This window comes from Macrosteles quadrilineatus, unplaced genomic scaffold, assembly GCF_028750875.1.
Source record: "Macrosteles quadrilineatus isolate MER2022 unplaced genomic scaffold, UCM_ALF_1.0 Scaffold_8__2_contigs__length_117827958, whole genome shotgun sequence".
Taxonomy (NCBI): Eukaryota; Metazoa; Arthropoda; class Insecta; order Hemiptera; family Cicadellidae; genus Macrosteles; species Macrosteles quadrilineatus.
The window spans coordinates 95,194,351-95,220,680 of record NW_026542601.1 but is presented as its reverse complement, the minus strand read 5'-3'; the positions used below and the strand labels follow the sequence as shown (position 1 = coordinate 95,220,680).

The 26,330-nt window shown below is 34.9% G+C and overlaps 2 protein-coding genes across 4 annotated transcripts; one reads left to right on the top strand and one right to left on the bottom strand.

The window, feature by feature from the left end:
- The first annotated feature begins 991 nt into the window (after positions 1-991).
- Positions 992-17,939, top strand: LOC128999406 (serine/threonine-protein kinase VRK1-like). 3 transcript variants are annotated; one of them, XM_054425904.1, is made up of 13 exons: positions 992-1,181; positions 6,169-6,367; positions 6,746-6,983; positions 8,266-8,350; positions 9,269-9,494; positions 10,256-10,432; positions 11,171-11,334; positions 11,867-11,964; positions 12,150-12,305; positions 13,091-13,222; positions 14,519-14,631; positions 15,235-15,334; positions 15,769-15,944. In XM_054425904.1, exons 2-12 carry the CDS (start codon positions 6,190-6,192, stop codon positions 15,327-15,329), a joined length of 1,662 nt encoding a protein of 553 aa, XP_054281879.1. In that variant the 5' UTR covers positions 992-1,181; positions 6,169-6,189; the 3' UTR covers positions 15,330-15,334; positions 15,769-15,944. The 3 variants fall into 3 exon arrangements, with proteins under 3 accessions (XP_054281879.1, XP_054281880.1, XP_054281878.1); XM_054425905.1 differs by lacking the exon at positions 15,235-15,334 and having other exon boundaries at positions 15,769-17,939; XM_054425903.1 differs by having other exon boundaries at positions 15,235-17,939.
- Positions 17,940-18,965: 1,026 nt separating this feature from the next.
- On the bottom strand, positions 18,966-24,354 carry LOC128999409 (major facilitator superfamily domain-containing protein 9-like). The gene is made up of 2 exons (XM_054425912.1): positions 24,251-24,354; positions 18,966-20,519 (listed from the first exon to the last, which is right to left on the bottom strand). The coding sequence occupies exon 2, from the start codon at positions 20,503-20,505 to the stop codon at positions 19,267-19,269; it is 1,239 nt and encodes a 412-aa protein (XP_054281887.1). The 5' UTR covers positions 20,506-20,519; positions 24,251-24,354; the 3' UTR covers positions 18,966-19,266.
- Between the last annotated feature and the right edge of the window lie 1,976 nt (positions 24,355-26,330).

The following is a 26,330-nucleotide window of genomic DNA, read 5'->3' as shown; positions in this document are numbered from 1 at the left end:
ATGGACGGAGGAGTAGTCCGGCACAGAATCCAGAGGATCCGTCTGCAACACAGGTAGATCAGAGATGATGTTTCCAGCCACACTTGTAAAATATTCATTTAACTCATCAGGGGATGCTTGGATTTTAGGCCCGGGACCTGGCGCTCTTTCTTTATTGATAATGTCCCACGCAGCTTTACATGGGTTAGGGGCACTAAGGATGGATTCTGCATTAAAGGATTTCTTGGCCACATTGACTCTAACCCTATAGTTCATCTTGATCTCCAAATAAAGAGAATAGAGCTGCCCTTTCCTACACATATCACTGGAGCCCTTATACAGGTCATGAACAAAAGCCATGTAATTTCTCGTCCTCCTCAGTTCAGGGGTGTACCAACAATTGGCTGATTTGTTATGCCTTGAACCAGAGCCAACGGAACAGACTTTACTCTTGGGGTTATATAATTTGGCTGGAAAAACAACGCAAGGGACTAACTTAAAGGAGGAATGTTTTATCTGGTTTTATCTAAACTATGGTTTTGGCAATGGCTATAATTACTGTAATATGAGAGAAGCAATGATTTATGGAATATTTTGCTACATACAGCTATTTCACCTCAACATTATTGTTTAATAATAAACAAAAATTGTGAACAGAAAAGCGCCACCGTCACCACCTACAAAAAAAAACCAGATTGAAAAAAAATAAGTATCAAGTATGTTTTTAAATGGGTGTTTGATTGAATCTATAGAAGGTATAAATAAAATATAGGTAGGTAGTCAATCGCGTTTTCATAATCCCATTTGCCATTGTAAATCAAATAAACAAATTTAGGTTTTATTTGTGTACGTATATCGTTTTAAAAACTTGTTGGCCTCAAACCAGTCAAGATCATTACCAGTGGAAGGAAATCTGAGCAGTTTGTAGTCAAGAAGCAGGCGTCAAATTCTTGTAATCTTCTTCTTCTATCTCGTCGGGAGTCGTTTCTTGTCGTTTCGTGTCGTCGTCGTCGCCATTTTCTAGAGCAAAACAGATTTCACGTACTTTGTGTGTGATATGATCCGGTGAAAAGTGATTGTTAAGTTATATTGTTTTGTAATGGTTAGAGCACTTGAAATTGTTTGAGAACAACGTCAAAATTACTATATTTATAACGTACAGTTTCTAAATTGTTAGTATATGGTGTACTTCTCTCTAAACTGTAAGTAAAATATTGATTTTTAAATGTACTTTTAGGGAGTCATATTCCAGTTAAATAACTGGCTGTTTTCGCGAATATGAGAGGTTTTATAGGTTTATTCTTTAGGATCTCGTTTAGAATAGTTTTATTTTTAATTACTATTGCTGTGCTCAGGCTACATGAATGAGTTTACTGTTCTATTATAAGTTAGATGTCAAAAGTAAGCTACTAAGCTAGATTTTCAAATGGGCTTTGAAAGAGAAAGTTGAAATGAAGTTTGATGAACAAAGCGTAGGTCTGTACATAGTCTTAGTTTTGAGGTAGGCCTAAGTCTCTAGTCATGTTGCCAAATGGTAACTTATAATGGTTAAGACCATGTTAACTTATAGGCTATCAGTGTTTACTAGACCTAGGCTAGGCTTAGTTTTTATTCTTCTTTATTTTATTTTTTTACTATAGGCTACTTTATTTTATTATTCTTTTAGAATTAACTTATACATAACTTATAGGCCTACATGGGTCCTAGACCTCATAATCAAGGGAACAAATGGTTTCTTTGATAGCCTATGGAAGACGTCCTAAATTTCACAAAACAGAGGCCTTTGGCTTAGAATATTGTACAGTAGAACCCCTCATATCCGACCATGACAGACCCCGGCCATGGTCGGGGAACCAAAAGGTGGGATCAGGGCCGTATTTCCTTATTGGCGGACACAGTCCTCGGGTTATCGGTATAATCGTATCTTGCAACAACGGCAAAACTTGCAATCTCTGCGTCTTCGGTAATCGTCTCACATGACCGTGATTACTCCCATGAGCAAGTCTCTGCTAAGGATGGAAATTACGTCTACTTTTCAGTAAAACGTTCTACCGTTCCTTGACTGGTTGGTAATTATAAATTAGGTGACAGTAACCCGTTTAGGTATTTCTGTTTAGCATTTAGTTACAGACATACCCTCCTGATCCATTTAACTTAGTAACTTAACTTAGGTGATAGGCTAACTTAGGCTATAAATTTATTTTTTAGATAAAAAATAATAATGTAAGACTAAATTACTTACGTAATTCCCGCCACAGCTCAATAAAATATGTCTATTCAGGACATGTTTCGGTGTTAAAACACCATCGTCAGCTTCAGGTACATACTTAGTGTCGAGTTGATCAGTTGTTAACATCGTCAGAAGATAAACACAATACGGACACGAATAAATACATAAAAGAATGAAACATTAAAAAAACATTAAACAAAATAAATATAACTAGTTACCTATACCTACAGCCGACCTCAGTCCATGGCAATGATTGTGGTGTCGCATAGGCCTATATGCGACGCTCGGTAGGTAGCGAATGTGTTACATGTAATCCAACATAACTAAATCCAACCTAACCCATGTTTAGGTTAGCAAAGGGTCAAAAATGACCGATTTTGGTATACCAAGTTTAGGTTAGGTTAGTATTAAGTTATTGACACTTGACGGTCAAATGTGTGTCGATATTTAGTGATTTTACACACATATTGCGTTAATAATGTGTTACCCTTTTCCATATTTCAAATGCGTTTTTCGGGGTGAAATAGCCTAACTTAGGTGTTTACCAGTAGGCTACTTACCTACAAAAAAAGTGATTGAAATGGCCGAAACAATAAGAAAGATAAGCCTACCATTAAAAGAAAAAAAAAGTTGTTAGTAGGCCCTACCTAAAATTGCCAATTTCTAGCGCTTTTCTCGATTTTCAAACACAATTTTCAGGGTGAAATAGGCGTTTTCTTCAAAAGTGTCAAAGGAAGAAAGTTCTTAAAATAGGTAGCCTAAGTTAATTTTGGAAGATAAAGGTAAACAAATTCAATATAACATAAGTAGTAAAAGTTCAATCTCTTATTATTAGACTAAGTTAAGTTAGGTCGTTAGGTACCTTATTCTTGTTTCTTGACTGATAATACAACTAGCCTAAATACAATAAAAAAACCCCTTTTATTTTTGGTATTATCAGAAATCCTTTCGTTCTTAAGCAAAACAATCTTGCAATAACTTTTACCATGGTCACATGTTATGGTAACATAGGGTTACACAGTAACCCAGACTAGATTAATAAGTTAATATAACAGACAATAAAATAACAGATAACAATTTATTAGTAAAAAAGAAAGCTATAGGCTGGGTGGAATGTACTAAGTTAGATAAACTATTAAAACATCTAAACTTAACAACTTTTACTTAACAAAAAGTATTTAATCACATAACAAGGATGTACAACAAGCCCCAGTTAGTTATATAGCAGATCTTTAAAAATCAACTCAAACAACGCTCTTGACCCAGAGTGCAATACATTGAACAACTTTAAGCTCATGATTGAATGGTTACTTGCACATTTACTCAGTCAGGGACGGCATTTCAAGTAGAGAGTTAGATCTACTGTACATAATGAGAATGGAATTATCTAACAGCCAAATGTTAGTAACTGAGAGGGATCAAACCTTTTCAAGGAATAAAAAAAAAAAAACACATTATAATTTAAAATGTTGGTACTTTCCTGTTAAAGGGAACATTAATTTAATTATTATCGATGTTTTCTTTTGAAACGATCCATATCACTTCTGTTTTTATCTTAAAACGCATTTAACCCTTCATCTGTGACACCACGGAGTTTTCTTCGGGTGCATTTGTTTTTATAGAGAAATATGTGTTATCGCCAGCCGGTAACTTTGGGAGTAACAGTACCTTGCGTGCATCTTTCTAGGAATCGATTGAACATTATTTAGATCTCACACCTCCCCCGCAAAATCCTTATTAGGCCTAATCAGTTAAAGCCCGAACAGTCACGTAGCACATAGACTGGCTCCATGAGTCACCGATGGTGTTGTTGTTTTTGTTTGCTAAATATATTTTTTACAACTATATTTTTTTTTTACAACTTATTGAATTATAAATATGGATAATGTTAAAACAGACATCGACATATCGCATGTTTACTACTGGATATAAGAAGGTAAAGCAATTTATAAAATCAATTATACAACATAATGGATATTGGCCGATACACGGCAGAGCTGACCACGGGGGGTAGATTTCCGGGGGTAGATTTCCGGGGGTAGATGTCCGGGGGTAAATGTCCGGGGGTAGATGTCCGGGGGTAGATGTCCGGGGGTAGATGTCCGGGGGTAGATGTCTGGGGGTAGATGGCCGGGGGTAGATTTCCAGTCGCGGGCTGTTTCTCAAACGTGTATAAGCCCCGCCCCTCATGACGTCAAAATGACGTAGGCGTTTTTTCATGGGGGTAAATATCCGGGGGTAGAAATCCGGCGACCCATCAAATCCTTTAAAACATCGTGTTGAATTTGGTAAAAAATCTGACAGAAAAGGAAAAACAATCGAATATCAGTCTTGGTGGCAAAGATGTTTAAAATATTGATATATCGGATCAAAAAATAAAATATCGATTTATCAAAAAAATTCATTTATAATAATGAGTGTTCTCTTTAACAGGAAAGAACCAAAATGTCTTTATCATTTATAATAGCCTAACAAGAATTGAAGTAGGCCTATAACAATATAAAGTGTTCAGTTAAAAGAAAAAAGATCTGAATAGACTATGTGAGTCCTGTTGCGACATAACTTCCTTTTAATATCTGTAATAGTCAATGCTGTAACGTGTCGATCAAACCATGATGGCCTGTAACGGTTTCAACGAAGTTACGGCGTGACAGTCACACAGACAGCTAATGTCCCTTCAAACGTATACGTGTACGGTAACTGCGGTGTACTGTTGCAGCTATGACAGTGTCAGTGTGCGGTTACAGTCACTTCTTACTTGCCGTCTACCTACCTTAAGGTTTATCTAGCACAGTAATAATATGTTCCGGTAGCTAAATTTAAAAAATAATAGCTGGGGTTTAAGGTAACCTATTGAGGCCGTAACAGTTAAATTTGTTGAAATCGTTCCCTCGTTATATCTTTAACTATCATTAGGCATACTTTAATTAGCTTAAAAACTTAATTGGTTCAGTTTTCATTGAGTGTTCCCAAACTGTAATTATTTCTTGGCTATATTGCCTAATTTAAGTTACGACAAAATGTAATCAGAAAATAAGATAAACATATAACCAAGAAGTAAGAAGTCTTAACCCTTACCGCGCTGTAGAAGAATATACTCGTCGAAATTCCCTTTGCTCAAAACGCCATAGACGACTATACTCGCCTTTAATACAGAGTGCATTGGCTGGTCCTTGTAGTTCCCAGTTTTGCCGATAGAGTGCAGCAGCTATTGGAGAACTTAAAATCACGTGATGGAAAATCACAATAACAACGTTCCCCGCCCTCTAATTGTTCAAAATGGCGGCGCCCTACACTTGCCGGTCTTTGCTATGAGAGACGCCAGCGCTGTGAACGAACTAACTCGCAAGTGTTTGGTTAGCTCGCAGACTCCACAGAAAACTTCGTTCTCTGCTACGTTCGCTATTATATTGGCTTATTACGTTGGTTATATTGTTATAATTATAAAAAAAATATTCAGCTTTGACTTTTTGGAAAATGTATTTTTTAGGTATATATAGCGTTACAGTCAAGGCCACCCGACATATCTGTAGCGCGGTAAGGGTTAAGTTAATCTCTGACATAGGCTTACTATATTTAATAAATTTGTGTCACATATATTTTTGACTTTTGAACCTAGTCCATTTTTGACATTTTTTTAACCTTGTCATTATTTTCCTAATGGCTTGGACCAACTTGGTGAATATTGAATTTTACACAACATAAACTATGGTGTTTGTGTGTTTGACATAGGCTCAAGCCTGGCATACCGTTTGTTAAAGATTTAAAACTAGTCGCAAGATACAATAAAAATTAATTTTCAAATAGGCCTAATGGTAGGGTCTACCTAGTGATTTGGCATTAAATTATTTAAACGGATTGACCCACATAAAAGAGAGATGGCAAAAAATATAGCCTACTGTTAGTTTTTAGTATTGTCTTATTTTTGTGGTTAAATAAGAGCAGTGTTGCTGTTTCAGTGTTTTAAACAACTGAGCTACATGGCACCTAAGAAACCAGTGATTCCTATTCAAGAAGTACCCAAGAAGAGGATAGCTCCTAATGGTGTCCGTCTGCCTGACCCCATTAGTGAAGGAGAACTACTCACTGACTCAGCACAAAAGACTTGGCGGCTAGGAAGGTCTATTGGGCTTGGAGGATTTGGAGAGATTTACTTGGGTAAAGCTCAAATAACTTAGTTCTGATCCTTATGACCTTGAAAATGTAAATTTGAACCTAGGCTGCATGGGAAAAGTTGATTCAGTGTTCATATGGTGTTAACTAACCCATTCCACCTTCTATCTAGTTATAAGAACATTCCATGTTTAAAACATGCCAAGGGTATGTATCAAAATAGTACACAAAATCCAAAAGATTTGAACTGTGAATAGCCTATATTAAAAGTAACGTTGCCAAGTACAGGTTGAAACACCATGTTCAATTTTGGACATCTCTAAAAAGTGATTGCTTTATAAATTTCTTAAAACAAAAGGGTTCATCAAATTCTTTTTCTAAAGAACAATCAATTTATTGACAGAGTCTGTATTTTCTTCACAGCTTCAGACGAAGTCAACAAACCAGTTAGAGAGGATGCTCCTTTTGTCATTAAAGTTGAACGGCACACCAATGGTCCATTGTTTGTTGAGAAGAACTTCTACATCCGAACAGCTCAAATGGAAATGATCAATGAGTGGGTGGCTCGTCGCAACATGAGAGCTCTAGGGATGCCCCACTTCCTAGGCACCGGCTCACACCATTATGACGGAGAACATTATAGGTTCCTCGTCCTTCCCAGGTGGGCGATTCTCCTTTATGTAGCAAAATGCTTTTTCCGTTTAGTTCAGTAGAACCTTGATAATGTAGCATGTGCTCCTTTAGGCCTATCGTAAATGGAATTTTGTTTTTTCTTAATTTTTTGAGGTTCTGTGTCCTCTTACTGTAATTTTTACAAGTTAACTAAAGTCGTGAAATATTCAACTGAAGTGAGGACTGATTTAGGACAGAGAGTTCAACTTGCTTACCTACTTTAAAAATGCTATACCTTAGGTGTTCCATGGTTCACTATGATAACTAGTGTGTGTTTAATTTTTCCCAATTTATCTCAAAATTGTCTGAACTAATGTTTCTTAATTAAGTCTGTTCAACTTAATCTGTCATAAGCCCTAGAAGACTTTGACACCAAACAAGATTTTTTGTACCTGATTTCAAATAAAATAAAAGTTAGTAGGTAGGCTACATTCAAGTAATATTATCATAGTACGCAAGAATCAGTGTATTTTACAACTGTTGTTATGCTATAATTAGGCTACTATTATTTGATACTTTTTTATGCGTTATCTATGTTTTATTCAAATACAAAACTTCTTTATTCTGTCACATGTAAATTGTTTACAAAGAATAGAGTCAGACAAACTCTTTATCAACATTCTTATGTCCTGAAACAGCGTAGCAGTGGCTTATGACTAGCAGTAGCTTACTAGACTTTCTATTTTTCTGTTCTTAATTTTGCTGTACAATGTTTGGTAATTTGTTTGTTTGAGTAAAAGTTTGAAAAAGCTGTGATTTTAAACGCTACAGATTTTATTACTGAACCAAGGTCAATGACATAGGCCTAAAATAATTATCATGATAGCGCAATAGCATTCTAATTGTATTTTTATAATGTACTATGCAAATTATCCCATTAAAGTCCATTTATACAGTTAGTATTAGGTGTGTTTATGAGTTGGATATAACTGTTTTATGTCATGTTCGATTATCCGTGGTTATCAGCTATTTGTGGGCTGTTCAAAATACAGTTTTACTACGTTTTATGTCAATAAACAAGTTCCTCTGATAACCCGACCTCTTTGCTGTTCCGACCATGCTCCCGGTCCTGTGGGTGACGGATTAGCGAGGTTCTACTGTAATACAACACAGACCTATTTGTGGAACATCCTTTTTCTACAAATACTCTTGGTCAGTGTTTTGGTAGGCCTCCCCTACAATGTTAATTTATTTCTTATTTCTGATAACCTGTAGCCTATATAATTGACTATGTTAAACTTTTTAAATATTGACTGGAAGTTTTGTTTCAGGTTTGGACTGGATGTAGAAAAAGTATTTATCCGTCAAGGTAGAAAGTTTCATGTCAAGACTGCTTTTACACTGGCCTCATATATTGTAAGTAGACTAGACATATTTGTTAATATCTGTATTCATTTAATTAAGTTAATCTCTAGCATAACTCCCCATAATAATGCTGCTGTGTGTAAAACAAGGTAGCCTACTAACATTAACAAGCTATTAAATGTTTTGTATTACACTATAAGAGTCTTATTTAATTTTATGCTTTTTCAAACAAGAAGAAAGGGAATCATTAGATAAATATACATTAACAGTTACAAACTTCTAGAGAAAAAAATTGAAAGGTAACGCCTGTGACAACATTGTAGTCTCTCGTGTGTAGATGTTAGTAATTGTAGACGAAACAGGTGTAGAGTTACCAAGGCTGAGCACCATGAACCGTAAAATGTAGCTATTCTCTGAGTGTGTGGAACTTAATACCCTCCTACAGCTAGTGTCCATACGCAGATAAGAACTATGCATTATGTTTTCAACTGCTATATGTATTCAATAATTAATTGTGATGACATCAGTCTGCAGCCAAAATAAAGCACTAGGCCAATTTAGATAGGACATTTTAAAAGTTGATTTTAGATGTTTTTACTGAGCTTTTTAGTCATTTCAGATCAATATTGATACAGAGGCTGCTAAGAATTTAGTTCAAATATTCCTTTATTCGTAGCAATCGTAGCCACAATGAATATGCTTGAATAAAGTAAAGTCTAAGTAAGTAAGCTAAATAAAATAGAATAGCTTTCCTTTATTGAATGCTAACCGACAAGCAAAAGATTACATTAGAAACATTATAAAAGTGCAGAACACCATAGAAAAAAAAACTTATTAATATTTTGTCAAATCTTTAATAACTTGTTCAGTTTTTGCACCATCTTAAATTATTGCAATGTTATTTGTTTATATTAAAAACCAGTTTTTGTAAAAAGAGTAGGCCTTCCAAACAAAAGTACAATTTTGTAGATGGACGCACTAGAGTATATCCACTGCCACGACTACATTCATGGAGACATCAAAGGGTCGAACCTACTGCTAGGTCTGGAGTGTCAGGCACCAGTGTATCTCCTGGACTATGGACTAGCCACACGATACCTCTACAGAGACGGCAAACACAAGGAGTACCGGCACGACGAGCGCCGTGCACACGACGGCACTCTGGAGTTCACTTCACGCGACGCTCACATTGGAGGTGGGTACAATATCAATGTTAACTATTTCCCGGTCATTTTAGGTTAGGTTTGCATTATCCACGATTTTCAGTCACTCATTATCGTGGATAATGAGGACCTACTACAAATATATTTCTTATATTTATATACAAATATATTTATGATTTATATATTAACTCAGGGTAGCTCGTTCGCTATGCTAACTCGCCTCCAGGTTGAAGTTCGTTCGCTACGCTCACTCACCTTTTGGTTGCAAATTAGCTGTTGTCATAAATGTAAAAGAAATAATAGTGCTGCACCCTGTTGGTAATCCTTGTAACTTTAATGCTATTGAACATCATAGAACAGAACCAACTTGTTTAATTGAAACAGCTGTTAAGATTCATTAATTCCATTTCTCATAAGGCTAACATGGGAAGCTCCAGGCCACTGGGGCGGAGCCGATTGGACGGATCACGAAATTGATGGTGTATAAACCTATTCCATGAAATTCTACACGTATGTACCAAGTTTCGTGGCAATCGGTTCAGCGGTGTCTGAGTTTATCACTGCCAAACAAATAAATAAATATATATATATATATATACAAACATCCTCTTTTATACTTATAGATAATAAATATGCCATATATTTATTTAAACAATATATAAACTAATTACATAATGAATAACCTAAATCTCCTGATGCCTCATTTAGACCTGCTTTGGATATTGATTTGTCTGAAAAAAAAAACGAATTTCTTAGCGCTAATGACAAAATGTTTATGGTATATTGTTTGCAGTACATTCTAGACGAGGTGATCTAGAGATTCTGGGATACAACCTGGTCCAGTGGCTGTGTGGGAGGCTACCCTGGGAGGGCAACACTGACCTGGAAGAGGTGAAGGAGGCCAAGATAGCAGCCATGAACAACATCACTACTTTCCTCAACAACTGCTTCAAGCCCGACCACGCTCCTGGTAAGCGTACATCACTCTAATAGTATAGCCTGACTCTGGCCATACTAGTCCTACCATTAGCTATATAACAATTTAGTATCTGAAAAAATAATGGTGAAACCAAATACCCCCGCCGCAGCAAACCTGCCATCTAAGCAAATTTCCATCTGCCTAAATTGATTTTCGGGTGATGTGTTATTATATTGATCTATAATCAAAAGGGCAAAGTAGTTAAAGTTATTATTGTAACAGTTTTAAAAGGTGGAATGCTAATATTTTTCAGCGATTGTACTGTAGGGTCAAAGCCTTTCATAAAAAATCTAACTAGACTGCCGTATGCCACTCAAAACAATAACACAATTAATTTAAATGTGTTTTTATAAGGTACATATTAAAATGTTTGCGAAGACTAATAATGCCTTAAGCTGGCCTAGGTTTTTGCAGGAAAGAGCATGACTTAGGAATGCAGTTGACATAACAATTATTGAACATATAAGTAAAATGTACAGGATCATGTAATAGGCCTAGCTCATTCATCCTTTAACTTGCATTTTACTAATTAATTGTCTACTAATGTTCTACACATCTGTATTAATTTATTTGCAAGTACCTGTGCACTTCCTAAAACTGGAAGGAGTTTGCAGTTAATTTTCAAAATTTGATGTAGAACTATCATTAGGTAGTACTTTAAGTTTTACGAAACCTCTTTTTTTATAACAGTAGTTGCTTATGTAATAACAATCTTTTTTTGCCATCTAGCCGTTCTACATCACTACTTACAATATGTGGCACATCTGGGGTTTGAGACGCAGCCTGACTACAAATACTGCAAACGTTTATTCCGCCAAGCAATCAGAGAGGCTGGGTATCAAGACGACGGAAAACTCACTTTCCATTCTCACGCCAGAAAGACAGCCAAAAAGGTAAAGTTTTTTGCTGTCAAAGAGTGCAACGATCATTTGCTTAGTAGGTGAAGAGGCAGTTTCAATAAATTAGAACATTCTTTAGGATGTTATTTGAAACCATCTTTGAAATAAAGTTACAAGTTTTAATTTTAAGCCTACTTTTGTTTTCATATTTTTACAATTTAGGTATACATTATTTGTTTTCACATTTTTTTCAGAGCTCATTTATAAACTTGAATGTTTGTTTAGAGGGAAAAAACCTTTCATATAAAAAATATAACTATTATCGGTAGTGTATTAAAAAAAATGTTTATTCCTAATTTAAAAGAGCAAACTATAATCAAATGAATTTGATAGTCTTATCCTTTATCAGACACGTTACTGTCAAGGTAATCTTATCAATTATGCAAACATGGTAGAGGTCCCTAAACAACATTCTTATTTCTATTAACAGAGTTCATAATGAGTAATGTGATAAATAATGTAAACATGTTCTTAGTTAGACATTTATTAACATCTATCTAACATAATTTATGTGAATGTTTTCCAGAGGAAGCCCTTGTATGAGCCGGAAAACAAGGGCGTTTGTGCCAAAAAGAAGTGTGTCCAGCCCTCGAGAGAGCCCTGTGTTGTCAAAAATCTTAATAGGTACGCTTAAACTCTACACCTTGTTTTAATTTTAAAATGATAACAGTCAATAAATTTTTAAAAAGAAATTTGTTAGGTTAATTTTTTAAAAGTGTAGTTACCTAATGTGCCAATTTCTGCTGCTTGCTTAGTGTCAAAAGAGTTGAAAGGTTAGTTACAATAATGTATTGTGATTGTGTTTACAGGATGACAAGGAATGTAGCCAACACATTGCCGTTGTTGAGATCAAAAAATGAGTTTAACTGGGCAAAGGTTTTGGCAAGTGATCCAGAAAAGATGATTAGGAAGAAGCTTCATTGTGCGGCTGCCGCGAACAAGTTGGAGCAAGACTCTCCCATCAGGTAAATAATAATAATACTGCACTCCAGCAAAATCTTGCTGAATAAACAGAGCTGTATCATATAAGATTTGTTAAATCCTCAACAAGAAAAATCAAGTTGAGAAGATGTAATATCTCTAATTCAGAAGAAGAAACCAAGGTGTTAGGGTAGCTGGCTAACCTAGATAGTTAAAAAAGGTAAGCCAATAAAATGTAGTAGCCTAACTGATTGTTTACCAATTTGTTGTATACCTATTCACCACCTATTGTACTCTAAGACATTACCGTTTAACATAAGAGAAAAAAGATGTTTGATTGTTACGCTGAACTAGCCTATATAAGAAGTTAGATAGTTGTTTTTTTGTAGGAATGGGGATTAAATAAGACATCAACACAAAAACAAATATCATTTATTAAATACAGGCGTAGAAGATTGTGAAGTGACACTTTTTATAACTAGTCGACTCCGATTGTCCGCACTCGAGGTCGAGTACAGTACTCGCCCACCCCTAATCATATGTGTATATTTATCATATGTTATTATTTTATTCTGTTTACTTTTTCAATATATTGTTTTTTTTGTTAACATGGTTTCTTATTTCTTTATAATAATTTGAATATTTGTTACTTTTCCCAATCCAACAGATATGTAATTTTTAGAAACTTTTTCTTATGAGAGGGGTGCTTGAACATTTGTGGCGAGCCATGCCTTCAAGAATAAGACCTGTCAAAAATATTTATAAAATAGGTGGATATTTTGAAACTTTGACCTATATAACAGTTTTTCATGCCTTGTGTTTTTCTCAGGTTAGAGAAATCTGAGGGTCACAGTCCAGACAGCTCGCTAGACAATCCCACTCCAGCCATGTTGGCCGTCATGTCTCGTATGAGAGACGACGTAGTAACCACCAGATCCGGCAAGCGAAGTAGGAGCGAGAGGTATGGTCTGCGGCTATGATTACACGGGGGTTGTATTGTTAAGCAAATTCATTATAGTATCTAGCTTAAATTTATATTTTATTACTTTTATGCTAAAATAAAACAAATTTATTGAATTAAATTTGTTTTTCATTTAGAAATTCCCTTTCCAACACGTTGTGTTGATGGGAAAACAAGCAGGGACATCATATTATAGGGATTGCAATAAGTTTGGTTTTATAGTTAACCTTATGAAAAGTTAAAGGAAATATATATATGTAAATTTTTCTGGCTGGTATATATTCCATAACACAAAATTTACCCCACTGTTGGAAGTGTGCTTGCGGTGTACACTTATAATATGATTTCTTTGTTTGCTTTCTCATATTGCTTTATCTATTTTTATTTCCCGGTAAGTACAACATCATGTGACATGTAAATTGATTTCATGATTCTGTTGCACTTTTGTTATTTCAGACTCATCAAGTTTGTAGGAAGCACTCATCCTGATATTCATGTTTGGTATGTCATCCAATTGTCGTTTCATCGATAATCACAGCTCTACTTGTTCTTGAATAGTATTTTCTTTTGGTCCTTGCTTTTTTTGAAGGTGTATCATTAGATAGGAATAAAAGTGTTAATTAGCCTATGTTATATTCTCGGTCAGGTTTCTGTTATGGTCTGCATGTTCAATCCTGTTGTACATCAAAATTCGTTGTTCTTCTTACAACCCATGTTTTGAGTGTTTGTTTCCCTAGCTTTCTGCTGGTTTCTCGCTCTCATCAACTGTTTATAGCCATCAGTTATGTGGTAAGTCATTGTTAGGGAGGAGGTAAGTCAGTAAAGGCCTTTTCAGTTTTAAGTTTGTCCTTTTTTAGGGAAGGTGAGTATAGGGTTTGGGTTCCAAATCAGTTTCGGAAACTAATGTTTTTAGTTTTCCAGGTATAGATGGATTGTCTGCAGGTTTTGTGAGTAACTGGTCTGGTAAACTATTTTTAACGGTTCTTGGTTTGCTAACAAACTTTTCTTTCAGGGACTTGGTCGAGGTGAGCGAATGCAAGTCTTAGCAATTGTCAGTGTATAGCTTTAGCAAGTAATCTTAATTTGAGATAAGATTTAAGTGACCTAACAGTTTAATTTCCATTTATATTCATAGAACAAATTTACCTTATTTTTTTAGTTCTATGAAAACAAGTCATGTTGCATAGAACACTTTATCAATAGGCATGTGTTGTTTTGCCTGAGAGGTAAGCTCAGGAATGTTACGGTGTTAAAGTCGCTGGAGTGGATATTTATCATTGATTGTTTGCTCTGCAGCCGTTGCCCGAGTCCAGTAGAACCTTCATACAACACCCCGGCAATGGAAGAAGTGCTGCAGCGCAGAGATAAAGAGACTGCACGAACGCTGAGGGTAGCAAGGAGAAATTCTGGTAGGTATTTAATATGGTTATTTGTTAAATTTATTTATTTGGAATGCAATTGCATTCAACCGAAGACTTAATATCTGTATTTTAATATTTTTACTTTGTTCCTATTGCAATTGGTTACAGTAATGAATTAAAAGCAGTTTAAACCCATTTAAATTATGTAGGAATATCAAGGAATCAAAATCCCTTGCGCTCAAGTCAACTGCTTATCTCAACATTCACTCCTCTACTTTGGTTCATCGATTATAAAGGAAATAAAATAAAAACTCGAGAAGTGATGCTTTATGGTGAACAAATTTTATACCAGGTAATTTGTAAAGCTATTCTAAATGATTATTTACCTATTGTGTTGGCAAGACTGATTCCAGTTCTGTAACTATTATTTATAGCACGTGCTTATGGAGATCCCCTTGGAGGTTTCACTTGATATCAAGTTCATTTTTTGAGCTTTTTGTGCATTATCAACTGTCTGGAACCCTATTCTTAAATGAGTTAGTAGTTATGAGTCAGTGCATTATTCCTCAAAATGTCTTCCCTCAAACTTATTCCCCAGTCTCTGTCACCATCCCTTGTGCTTTCTGTTTACTAATCCGTCGTATATTGTAGCTCGCTTGGCGCCTGCCCCCACAACGACTACTCGCAAGTCGTCTCCGGTCGCAAAACGTTCAACGCGCAATGCAGCTCTCAACCACAAGGGTTAATTGTGGTAAATAGATAGTGTCTCCGGTTGTAAATATGTAAATAACTCGTCAACGAATGTCAGACAACCACATTTACCAATGTAAATGTGGCTGTGTAGAGCAGTAGCAATAATTTTAGGCAAGAAACAATGTCTATTCAATAACTGTTGTCTAAAATCATTAAAATTTTATAAAATCATTATCGCTGTTGTATGAACTTAGTCAAGTTCTTTTCGTACTTTTATCAAATAACAATTAAAATTTGTTTTTAAATTATCACACTGCTTTTTTTAATATTTAGGAGTTAAGGAAAGGCCAATTGGCTGATTGGGATTAATATCTACAAGGATAGGAATTAAGCTCCTTGTACATTTTTTTTAATATTTGCAAACTTTTACCTGTATATTTATTTTAAAACTAAATAGTCCATATTCAATATTTAGGATTTTATTTTTTGCAGCAAAGAGAGGATCTTGTTCTAAATATATTAAGCCATTGAAAATCTTAAGAAGAAAAATTATCTTGAAGGCAGGAAGAATTAGAACTTAGACCATTATTATGTCACCTTAGCCAAGAGAAGGTTGTATTTTTGTGTTTGTGTATAAGACTGACATTTTGTAAATATATTCAAAGACATTTTTTCTATTTTCTGATTAATTTCGTAAGGATTATAGTATAGTTATTTTGAAATATACATGGATGAATTTGTGTTTTACTTATTTTAATTGTTTCAAACTATGTTAGTGGCACATACTTGAAACAATTTGTGTTAATATTAGGTTGTTAATAGAGTTGTGTCTGTACCAAAATGGATCAATTCTCGATACTGATACCATAATTTTTTTACTCTACCAAATTTTCTATATATAGCTTTATTTTACTACACCGACCCAACCATTTTGCTGCCATAACGGAAGGCAGTGACGATGGTTCTGTACCCGTAATAAATTGTAATTGGCTAGTTAGAATTATTCATTGCTGCTTTAATTTTTATTTACGTCACCCAATTAAAGCAGCAATGAAAAATGCTAACTAACTAGCCGATTAAAATTTTTTACAGAATCATCATCACTATCTTTTGTTATGGCGGCACTATATTGAACATATATAGTGGGCCCAGAAACATTGAGATCATCTCGGCAATATCCTAAATATCTCCATCGGTCATGGAAACATCATCATTATCTTTCATGATCACGGCAAAAACATGAACATCTTCTGCGATTGTATAGGCATCAACATTGTCGGCCGCGGTAACTATAACGTTATTTTCTTTATCCTTAACCGTAGCAAAATTCTGATCATCTCCTGAGGCAGTGTAGACATCATCATTGCCTGCCGTAATCACAGAAACATTATTGTCCTCACCAACAATCGTGCCAAAAGTATGAATTTTTCTTGCAAACTTCAGAAACCTATTGAGTATTGGTATCAGTATCGAATCTTGATGATTGATTCTCAACATCGATACCAATGTCCAAGAATCAATGATATTGAGAATTGATAAAGAGAATCAACACATTTCTAGTTTTTAATGTATGATAAACATTGGTTGATGTCTGTGATTGCATTACTCAATATTCACTATGAATATAGAAAATATAAATGATATTAACAAATTACATTATACATAGATGTAAATGTAAAAACGTTATCAATTTATTGTTTGAATGTACATTAAGTTAATATCTAGTAATTGGTAACTATTAATATTTTCTTGAGCACTTTGAAAAATCCTTTAAAACTGTGATGTAGTGTATTATCGATAAAAACTAATATGAAATTAGATGACATTGTTCTAACTTTACTCGACTTCACCTAGATTTATATAATTGGGTTGTGTTGATTAGCAATTTGGTTTTTCAACACTCTTTTTATTTCAAAATACATTGAAAAAATGCATTGCTTCTTCAGTCCTAAGAAAATCCCCACATTCTGATGCAATCACTGTTGCTGAAGCACTGGCTTAATAGTGATTAAAGAATCATGTAATATCTAAGAGACTAGTTGAACAGGTACACAATTAATTGTGCTTGTACATAGGACTGAGTGATTGCCAGATAATTCACCATATTAAATAGCCTACTGGTATTTCATATAGGGAATAAGCCATTACCGTAGGTATCATAAACTGGGCATGTGATCGATTAATTTTTTTGTCAGAAGAAAAAACACCAACCATTCAATTGATTTAGCATGATAACTTGATTACAAATCATCCAATTCCCATTAGACACTTTTGGGGTCGAGATGGTTTGGGAAGTACGGTACACACTTTTTCCACAGTTATTCATTAACTGTGGTTTATGTGACAAAAAATCCCATTTCACATCACAATATTGTTTTTTATTATGTACCTAAAACTTTTAAATTGTACTGATTCAGCTCATGGTATGGTTACAATGTGAATATTTAGTATGTTACTTATGACAGGAGTGGTCTTGGTACCCTCCTTTGGAGGCTGTGTGGATGAGTCCTGCTTTGCATGTAAATAGTCCTTCCAATGTAGCTTTGCTGGAAGCTCCAACTATAGAATAATTTTAGTCTAGAAATACTTGTTAGACTTTGAGTTTATTAATGTTGTTATTTTTTGTATACTTTTAAGACTAAATAAATATTATACTTACTCAATATCTCCTTTATTTATGCCTTTTAACCTAAATGTCCTTTATAATTGGAATGGGTTGTCCTTGTTTTAGTACAAAACCCTACAGTATTAGAAGTTTAAAATAGTATATTTCATAACTAGAGTAGTGAGTGCTTGCATATCATTATGTGATGTGGAAAGCGAAAAGAGACCTGACTCTTTACACATATTCCTGACTCGGGTCAAACTATCATACCACGCAATAGTTTGTAATCCTTTAAAACTGACTAAGAAGGAATTTCCCAAGTTACCTTTGCCATGACTTTGAGCATATGTACACTGGACATACGCTTACGAAGGAAGGATTGTACGTGCCAGATCCCATTTTATTACATATTCAGTTTTTGTCCTATACTTAAATCAACAAAACACTGGATAATGAGGGTCCTCACTTCCATCAATGGTGGCCCTAGTTTTGAGGTTATTTGCAAAACATAGCTGAAAATACAGGTTTTACCAGTGTTTTTTAAGATGCTAGGGTAAAATATCAAATTTTCACTACTACTTTTGAGTGGAGGAAGATGGGAAGACAAATTTCTTACCATAAAAAAAAATTTATATTAATAAATAAACAATACGATATTGGCTATAGGTGTATCGATACGGGCATATCGATACACTCCCACGAATCGATACAAAATATCGATATTTTGCGGTCCTCGCATCGATACGCACATCACTAAGAAAGGATTTTTTTCTCAGCCTACCCCTGGAACAAGATAGAATTAGCCCTGCTAGATAGAACATTTACATGAAGCACCCTTGAAATGTATTGGTTGATTTATATTGCATAGTTCATCTCTCTCAGGTTAGGCTCAGAAAAGCAAATAAATATACTAAATTCCCTTTGTAATGAACCCATAGGTAACAATATTATCAATAGTTTGTTTTCTGCTCCTAAGAAGGTAGTTAATGACAAAGACGTAACACTTCAAGTAACACATTTATTTACATTAGTTTGTGTAACATGGCAATACACAACTAAACATTTGAGCATTCTTTGTAGTATCACAGAACAATAATTACCTAAGAACATGATCATATAATTTTAAAGTACCCAGTGATTTATTGGGGTACGAATGATACAGATTATTTGCTCACACTGCTATTTTATTAAGAACCTTCTCTGTACCACCAAAAAGGTATACAGTGATGTTTTTAATCTAAAGTAAGTGATCCTGCCCTTAAAATTTGACAGACTACATGACTAAACATTTGAGTTAATTTGAATTAATCCCCCCATTTATTTTGTTTGGTAACATAATTTATAAATTAATTTGAGTTGACTTATTGTTGGCAGGGAAGTAGATTTTAGTCTGAAGATGGCTTGAGAGACTTATCAGTAGTCTGAGTATAGAGAACAGTTAACAGACAAGCACCAAATGCTATCACGGATGAGACCAAAAGAGCGCATGAAACCCCTCCCCAGGATATGATGAGTCCGGAGATGAACGGAACTAGAATACGGGCAATAGACGTGATACTACTTGAGGCCCCTACCACCGACCCAACACAAGACGCATCCGACTGTTCTAGCAATACTTCAGTCAACAATATCCGTGTCAGGGCATGACTAGAAGACAGAGGAATAATTCCCAACACAAAGATTTGGTAACTATTTGTAACATACAATAAACAAAAAGTAACAGCCATCATGAAAAAAGTGTAAGTTAGGCTTTTTAGATTGGACTTTGGTAAAAAGCCTGAGTGCTTGATTTGTCCCACGCCCAAGTTACATAAAACAGACACAAAACCATAAAAAGATATTGTATATCCCATAGACTTGTGGGATATTTCAAAGTTTTCGGTTAAAATAACACCCATGTTTTGAAAAAATAACATTCCTGTCAAAGCGAATAAAAACTTTACACTGAACAAAGCCCAGAAACTTGTCCACTTAATGTTATATAATTCTTTAAAAACAAGAACAATGTCTTCATATAGCTTCCTTCTCTCTGAATAACTTTCTTTGCTAAAAGACTTGTCAGTTTTATTAGCAAAAATATACACTACTGTTGTGTTCAAAATAAATATTAACATAACTGTTCTGGTTAAATTCAGGAATCCATTTTCCATTTCCATCATATGCCCACTGATTACAGGACCGATGGTGAATGAAAATGATGTGAAAGCATTCATGATTCCGTGGACAGAAGCTTGTTTCTCTTCAGGTACAATATCGGATATGAAGGCTCTAGACAGAGTCTGTGTATGTTTAAAGGATCCAAGAACACATCGGATAAAGAAGAACTGGGCAAATGACGAGATTATACCCATCAAACCGTAAGCTACCGAACAAATTATCATAGACAAACACAAGATTTGACTACGACCATTGATGTCGCTCCAACTACCAATGACAGGTCCTGAGATGAGCTGTGTGGCTCCGTAAATGGAACTGAGCAGGCCGATATCAGTGTGTGAGACTCCCAGAGAGCGGAGATGGGCACTGAACATTGGCATGATCAAACTTGCACCAAACAAATCCAAGAAACAGACCACATACAGCCAGCTCCATGGTTTCCACAGCATTTCTGTTCTTAGAGTCATTTGATCAAATCACCCTGAAAACAATTTAACTTTTGGAACGACTGTTAAAAGTGAATTGTTTATCACTGGTGGCGTACTTTCAAACAAATAAGGTTAAATAGTTTGAAGTTTTTTTTTATTGAGATTTCTGGATCAATGAATCTCAGACTCGGGTTTATATAATGATTAAATTAAAAAGCATTAAGGTGTCTTTTAACCTAACTTAAGGACTCATTTTAAGGACAATTTTCTTGAATGAACCTAGCAATAAAATGTACCTTAGCCTATTAGTTATTGAAAAACAAACATTTGCCAATTATACACATAGGGTACAGTTAAGTTACAGTGGATGCAAACTTATCCAAATAAATTAGCTAAGCCAAATCACTCAACTAAGAATATGTGTCCTAGTGGTAAGTGTCTCGAATTTCAGAGTGACAGTCACTCGTGTAGGCCTATATAACTAAAATGAGAAATGTTTGTTCTGCTTTCAAAGAAATTGTTTGAGTATCTCTAATCAAAATGCCTCTTGCGCATACAATGAAAAAACATTGTGAGGCTCATTTTTATTTAATCAAAACAAATGTGTTAGAAAATGTATCACTTAACTTTGAGAGCTTTGTTAGTAACAATGACTTGACAACAACCTAGCTTGTGAGATTGCAATGTGCCGTTAAGAAGACCAGATTACACCATAACTTAATCTGTTCCATTAATAATTCCCTTGACTTGTATTTAATAATTTAAAATAAGGCCAAGGTAGGTTTTTTATAGGTAGGAAGTCCAAATCCAGCATATTTTACTTTTGGGACCACAATTTAAACCTTAGAGTTTAGGTTAATAGAATACCATAAATGCAACATGAAAAAATGATAGTGGTAATTGTGTAGGTAACTGTGCAGGTTTAAATATGCATTGGGTGTATCGATTTCAAAATTAGCCTAAAACTATTGTTTTAAAATATAGGCGGTTGCACTTTAGTTACGGATATGTCCTACATTTACTTAGAGGTGGGGCAAAAACAACGCAACGGTTGTTTGACAAAGGTTGTGGCGCGAAGGATGTTGCACAGCTAAACTGTTGTGGAGAGCTGGCAGTTGTCGACAACTGTTTCCGGGAGTTCATAGCTGCGCGACTGCAAACCGCAACGCTCTACAACAACTGTTCGGTTCGGTTGTGGGCTGGCCAGATGCACGCGTTATCCAGCTAGCCTAAACGGTTGTGTAAAAAAGGCTGAGGCAGTTGTATTCAACTGTTTCGCGGCGAAGTCGTTGTTGTTTAAGACCGAGGTTACATGAAAAACTAATTTCTTTCTTATCGTAGGCTACCGTACTCAAATAATAGAATGCAAATGCTATCCTAAGTTTGTCGTTTTTATTCATGTTCATTTTAGATTTACTCCAAGTTATGTCAATTTTTACTCTATAAAATGCCATGTATGGCAACAGGCTACTAGGCTACAGCCAATTTAATGGTAATTATTTGGACGTAGTGACTACTCGCAAAAGTGAAATTTTTTTTTTTCATAATGACCTAAATTTCACGCTGAATCCGAAAATGAGGTTTTTATTTTTCGGAAAATACCGGAAATTCCCGAAAAAAGGGGAAAAACGGGAAAAATATTTTTTTACTCAAAATACGTCATGTGGGTACTCAAAATATGCGGAATATTGTGTAGATTAAGAATATGCAAGAATTGTTTTGATCCGATGAAAAACACCAGAGATATGACGAAAAAACTGAATAATCTGTTAGGTTAGGCTTGGTTAGGCTAGGTTAGGTTAGGTTAGGTTTGGTTGGGTTAGGTTAGGTTAGGTTTGGTTTGGTTAGGTTAGGTTAGGTTAGGTTAGTTTAGGTTAGTTTAGGTTAAGTTTGGTTAGGTTAGTTTATCAATAACATGAGTATTGTAAGTAAACTGACCTAACCTAACCAAACCAAACTTAACCTAACCTAAACTAACCTAACCTAACCAAACCTATCCTTACTTCATCATTAGGTTAGGTTAGGTTTGGTTAGGTTTGGTTGGGTTTGGTTTGGTTAGGTTATGTTAGTTTACTTACAATACTCATGTTATTGATAAACTAACCTAACCAAACTTAACCTAAACTAACCTAACCTAACCTAACCAAACCTAAACTAACCTCATCATTAGGTTAGGTTAGGTTAGTTTACTTACAATAGGCCTACTCATGTTATTAATAAACTAAACTAACCTAACCTAACCAAACCTAACCCCAACCTAACCAAACCTAACCAAACCCAACCAAACCTAACCTACCCCAACCAAACCAAACCTAACCTAATGATGAGGTAAGGATAGGTTTGGTTAGGTTAGTTTAGGTTAGGTTTACTTACAATGTTAGTTTACTTACAATACTCATGTTATTGATAAACTAACCTAACCAAACTTAACCTAAACTAACCTAACCTAACCAAACCTAACCTAACCTAACCTAACCAAACCTAACCAGACCTAACCTAACCTAACCAAACCCAACCAAACCTAACCAAACCAAACCTAACCTAACCTAATGATGAGGTAAGGATAGGTTTGCTTAGGTTAGGTTAGGTTAAGTTTGGTTTGGTTAGGTTAGGTTAGTTTACTTACAATACTCATGTTATTGATAAACTAACCTAACCAAACTTAACCTAAACTAACCTAAACTAACCTAACCAAACCAAACCTAACCTAACCTAACCCAACCTAACCTAACCTAACCTAACCTAGCCTAACCAAGCCTAACCTAACAGATTATTCAGTTTTTTCGTCATATCTCTGGTGTTTTTCATCGGATCAAAACAATTCTTGCATATTCTTAATCTACACAATATTCCGCATATTTTGAGTACCCACATGACGTATTTTGAGTAAAAAAATATTTTTCCCGTTTTTCCCTTTTTTCGGGAATTTCCGGTATTTTCCGAAAAATAAAAACGCCATTTTCGGATTTAGCGTGAAATTTAGGTCATTATGAAAAAAAAAATTTCACTTTTGCGAGTAGTCACTACGTCCAAATAATTACCAATTTAATTTATGCAAGCAATCGAATTTCTATAACTAAAGCCAAATGTAAAATACATTCACAACAACGTAACTGTGCACTCAGTTGAGCTGCTAAGCTTATTGTAAATGTAAACAGTGCACAAACACAATGCAACGCCAGTGCCAAGGTCAACAGTTAGTTGTCAACAAACGTTTAAGTTAAACGGTTGTCACTCCGCAGCGGTTGTGTGATTTTGGCAGTTGTGCCCATCCCTAATAGCGTAGATAAAACATACGCTAATAGTCAATGCTATTATACATTAACTACCAGCTAATTATAAAATGTAGGCTAACTGTTCTAAACTAAACCTAACCAAACTGCAGTAACTTATTTTTGTAAACAAGTATTTAACTTATTTACAATCTATTTTATACTAGAACAATACAAGCAAATTTCATGAAAATTTTAACATGGGTTAGTTACACTCCATCAAGTGCACTAACATCTACTACAAAAACTAACTTATACAAAGTTTAACTATAAAAACGATTTGGAATGTGTGAAAAATAGACTACTCTGGACAAGTAAGGTTTTTCAAACGATATAATAAAGGTTACTAAACTTAAGCCACAACCAAGCCAATAAAAATAACATTTAAAGTTGGCCTTGGTCCCAAACCTTCAGTGCAACAGATAAATAGGCTACAGTAAGGCCTAGTAATTCTAGCCGTTTCTTATAAAGGGAAAACTTCCATAGTAACATAAGGCACAAGATTTAATCACCTTCGATCATACCATCCTTCAAAATCAATCGCTAAACAGAATAATAATATTTAATTAATTAGTTTGTTGTTTGTTTATCCCATCCTAACCTCAGTGTCTAGCACTCACACACACTACGCTGAACTGAACTGAACTGACTGAACTTGAACTGACACTCTGACAGTGACACTCGCACTTCACTTCACAATCACACTACTCAAACAAGGATAGCGCTGGGTTCACAACGATATAGTAGGCATTCGGTTAAATATCGAGCTTGTTTTCTACCGGATGACAGACATCGACTTTTAGTATCGGCATCGGCTGTCGGCTCTCTGGCTCACCGCACCGGCTGTCTCATACTCATGGTGGAATAGTAATAGTAAACTATTGCCTTGGTGCCTTCTGCTGCAGCTGCTCCTATAGCTCCTATGTCTGTCGTCAAACGTCATAATGTGGCCTTGACGACGGAAGGCCATAATTTTATTCACAATATTACAGTGAGAGTGAATGCAAATAAATAAGTACAACATAATATCTGAACCTGGCATAAAATTTGCCAATGAAAATGTTTATTATCCAATTACAGTAAGGCCGATAACCAGCATGATAAATATATAAGAACTTAAATTACGGAGGAATTTTAAAATTAATATTCCAGTAACTTGCGCAATTAACGCCAGATAAATTACCACCCCCTTACTTTTAAAAGCGTTTAGATGACCTTTGCATATTTCCTCCATAATAATGCACTATGCACCATGAAACTGATCAAAAGGAACAATGTTGGAATAAATTTAATCAAATATTTTCCTCTCCTTTTAGGCTAGTGCTAGTAGTTTTTGTAATCCCTTTTTGTCTTCTCTCTTCTGTCTGTCGAGTGTCGGTGTTGGTTGGTTTGGTTTTTTTTTTAACAAAGTTTATTTACAATCTGTTTTACATTAAACAATTAATAATTAAATACGATGACATTTTTATTAATAAAATAAAAATTGGAAAACATGAGTTAGCAGCTAAACTGGTTTGTTTACGTTTTGGTTGGTTGGTTGGCGCTATGGAAGCCAATCGATTTACGATATTCGATAGTAGCTGTTTTCATACTACGACGATCGATACTTAACCGTATGCCTACCATATCGTTGTGAACCCAGCGCTATCCCTCAAACAACAACTCACAACTCGGAACTCGAACGAACTCACACTTCAGTCAGTCCACCTGATAACTTTTTCTTGTTTTTGTCTGGCTTTTCAAGGTTTCAATGTATAAAATGCAGCTGAGTTTGAGTATTTGACCTCATCCTCGTCTTCTTCTACACTGTTTGAGGGGGTTAAAAATAACCTATCTATTTATTTTATATGCTTAAAAAAATGCGACTGTGATATATATCGCTTTTTAGTAGCCAATACTTACTTACTTGTTACTTGATACTTGTCTTCTTTATCTTTGACCGTGGTTACGGAAATCGTCAAATTTTTAATACTATATAATAGAAACATATATTTACAACATAAATACTAAATATAAGTAGTATTTATGTAGTATATTATATAACCAATATAATGTGTCTCTGAGACGAGGTCTATTGTTATTTATTTATTTATTTTGTTATTTATTTATTTTACCGGCAAAATGCCAATTCATACAGAATAATTCAAAATTGACTTGTGCAACAAATGTCACAAGCAAAAGCAAAGTAAAATATGCTTAACAATACAAAAAATTGAAACAAGAACAACATCAAAGCAAACAGAAACAGTGAATTAATTTACAATACAATAAATAGAAACACTGACAAGATCTAAGCAAACAGAAACAGTGAGTTTTTCTATAATAGTGCAAATAAATAGGACTAGTGTGAAACATGGGGGAGAAATTGCAAATTTTGACTAAAAAATACCCCCGCCGCAGCAAACCTGCAGACTAAGCGAATTTCCATTTGACTGATTGGATTTACACTGAAATGTCTACTTAAAAATAAAACATTATTATTCCCGATTTAAATAGAACTAGTGTCCTTAAAGAATTGTTTTAGAGCCATGGGCCATGACTAAAAGACTTTTTAAAATAATTAAAGTAGCCTATACTAAAAGTCGCATGTAT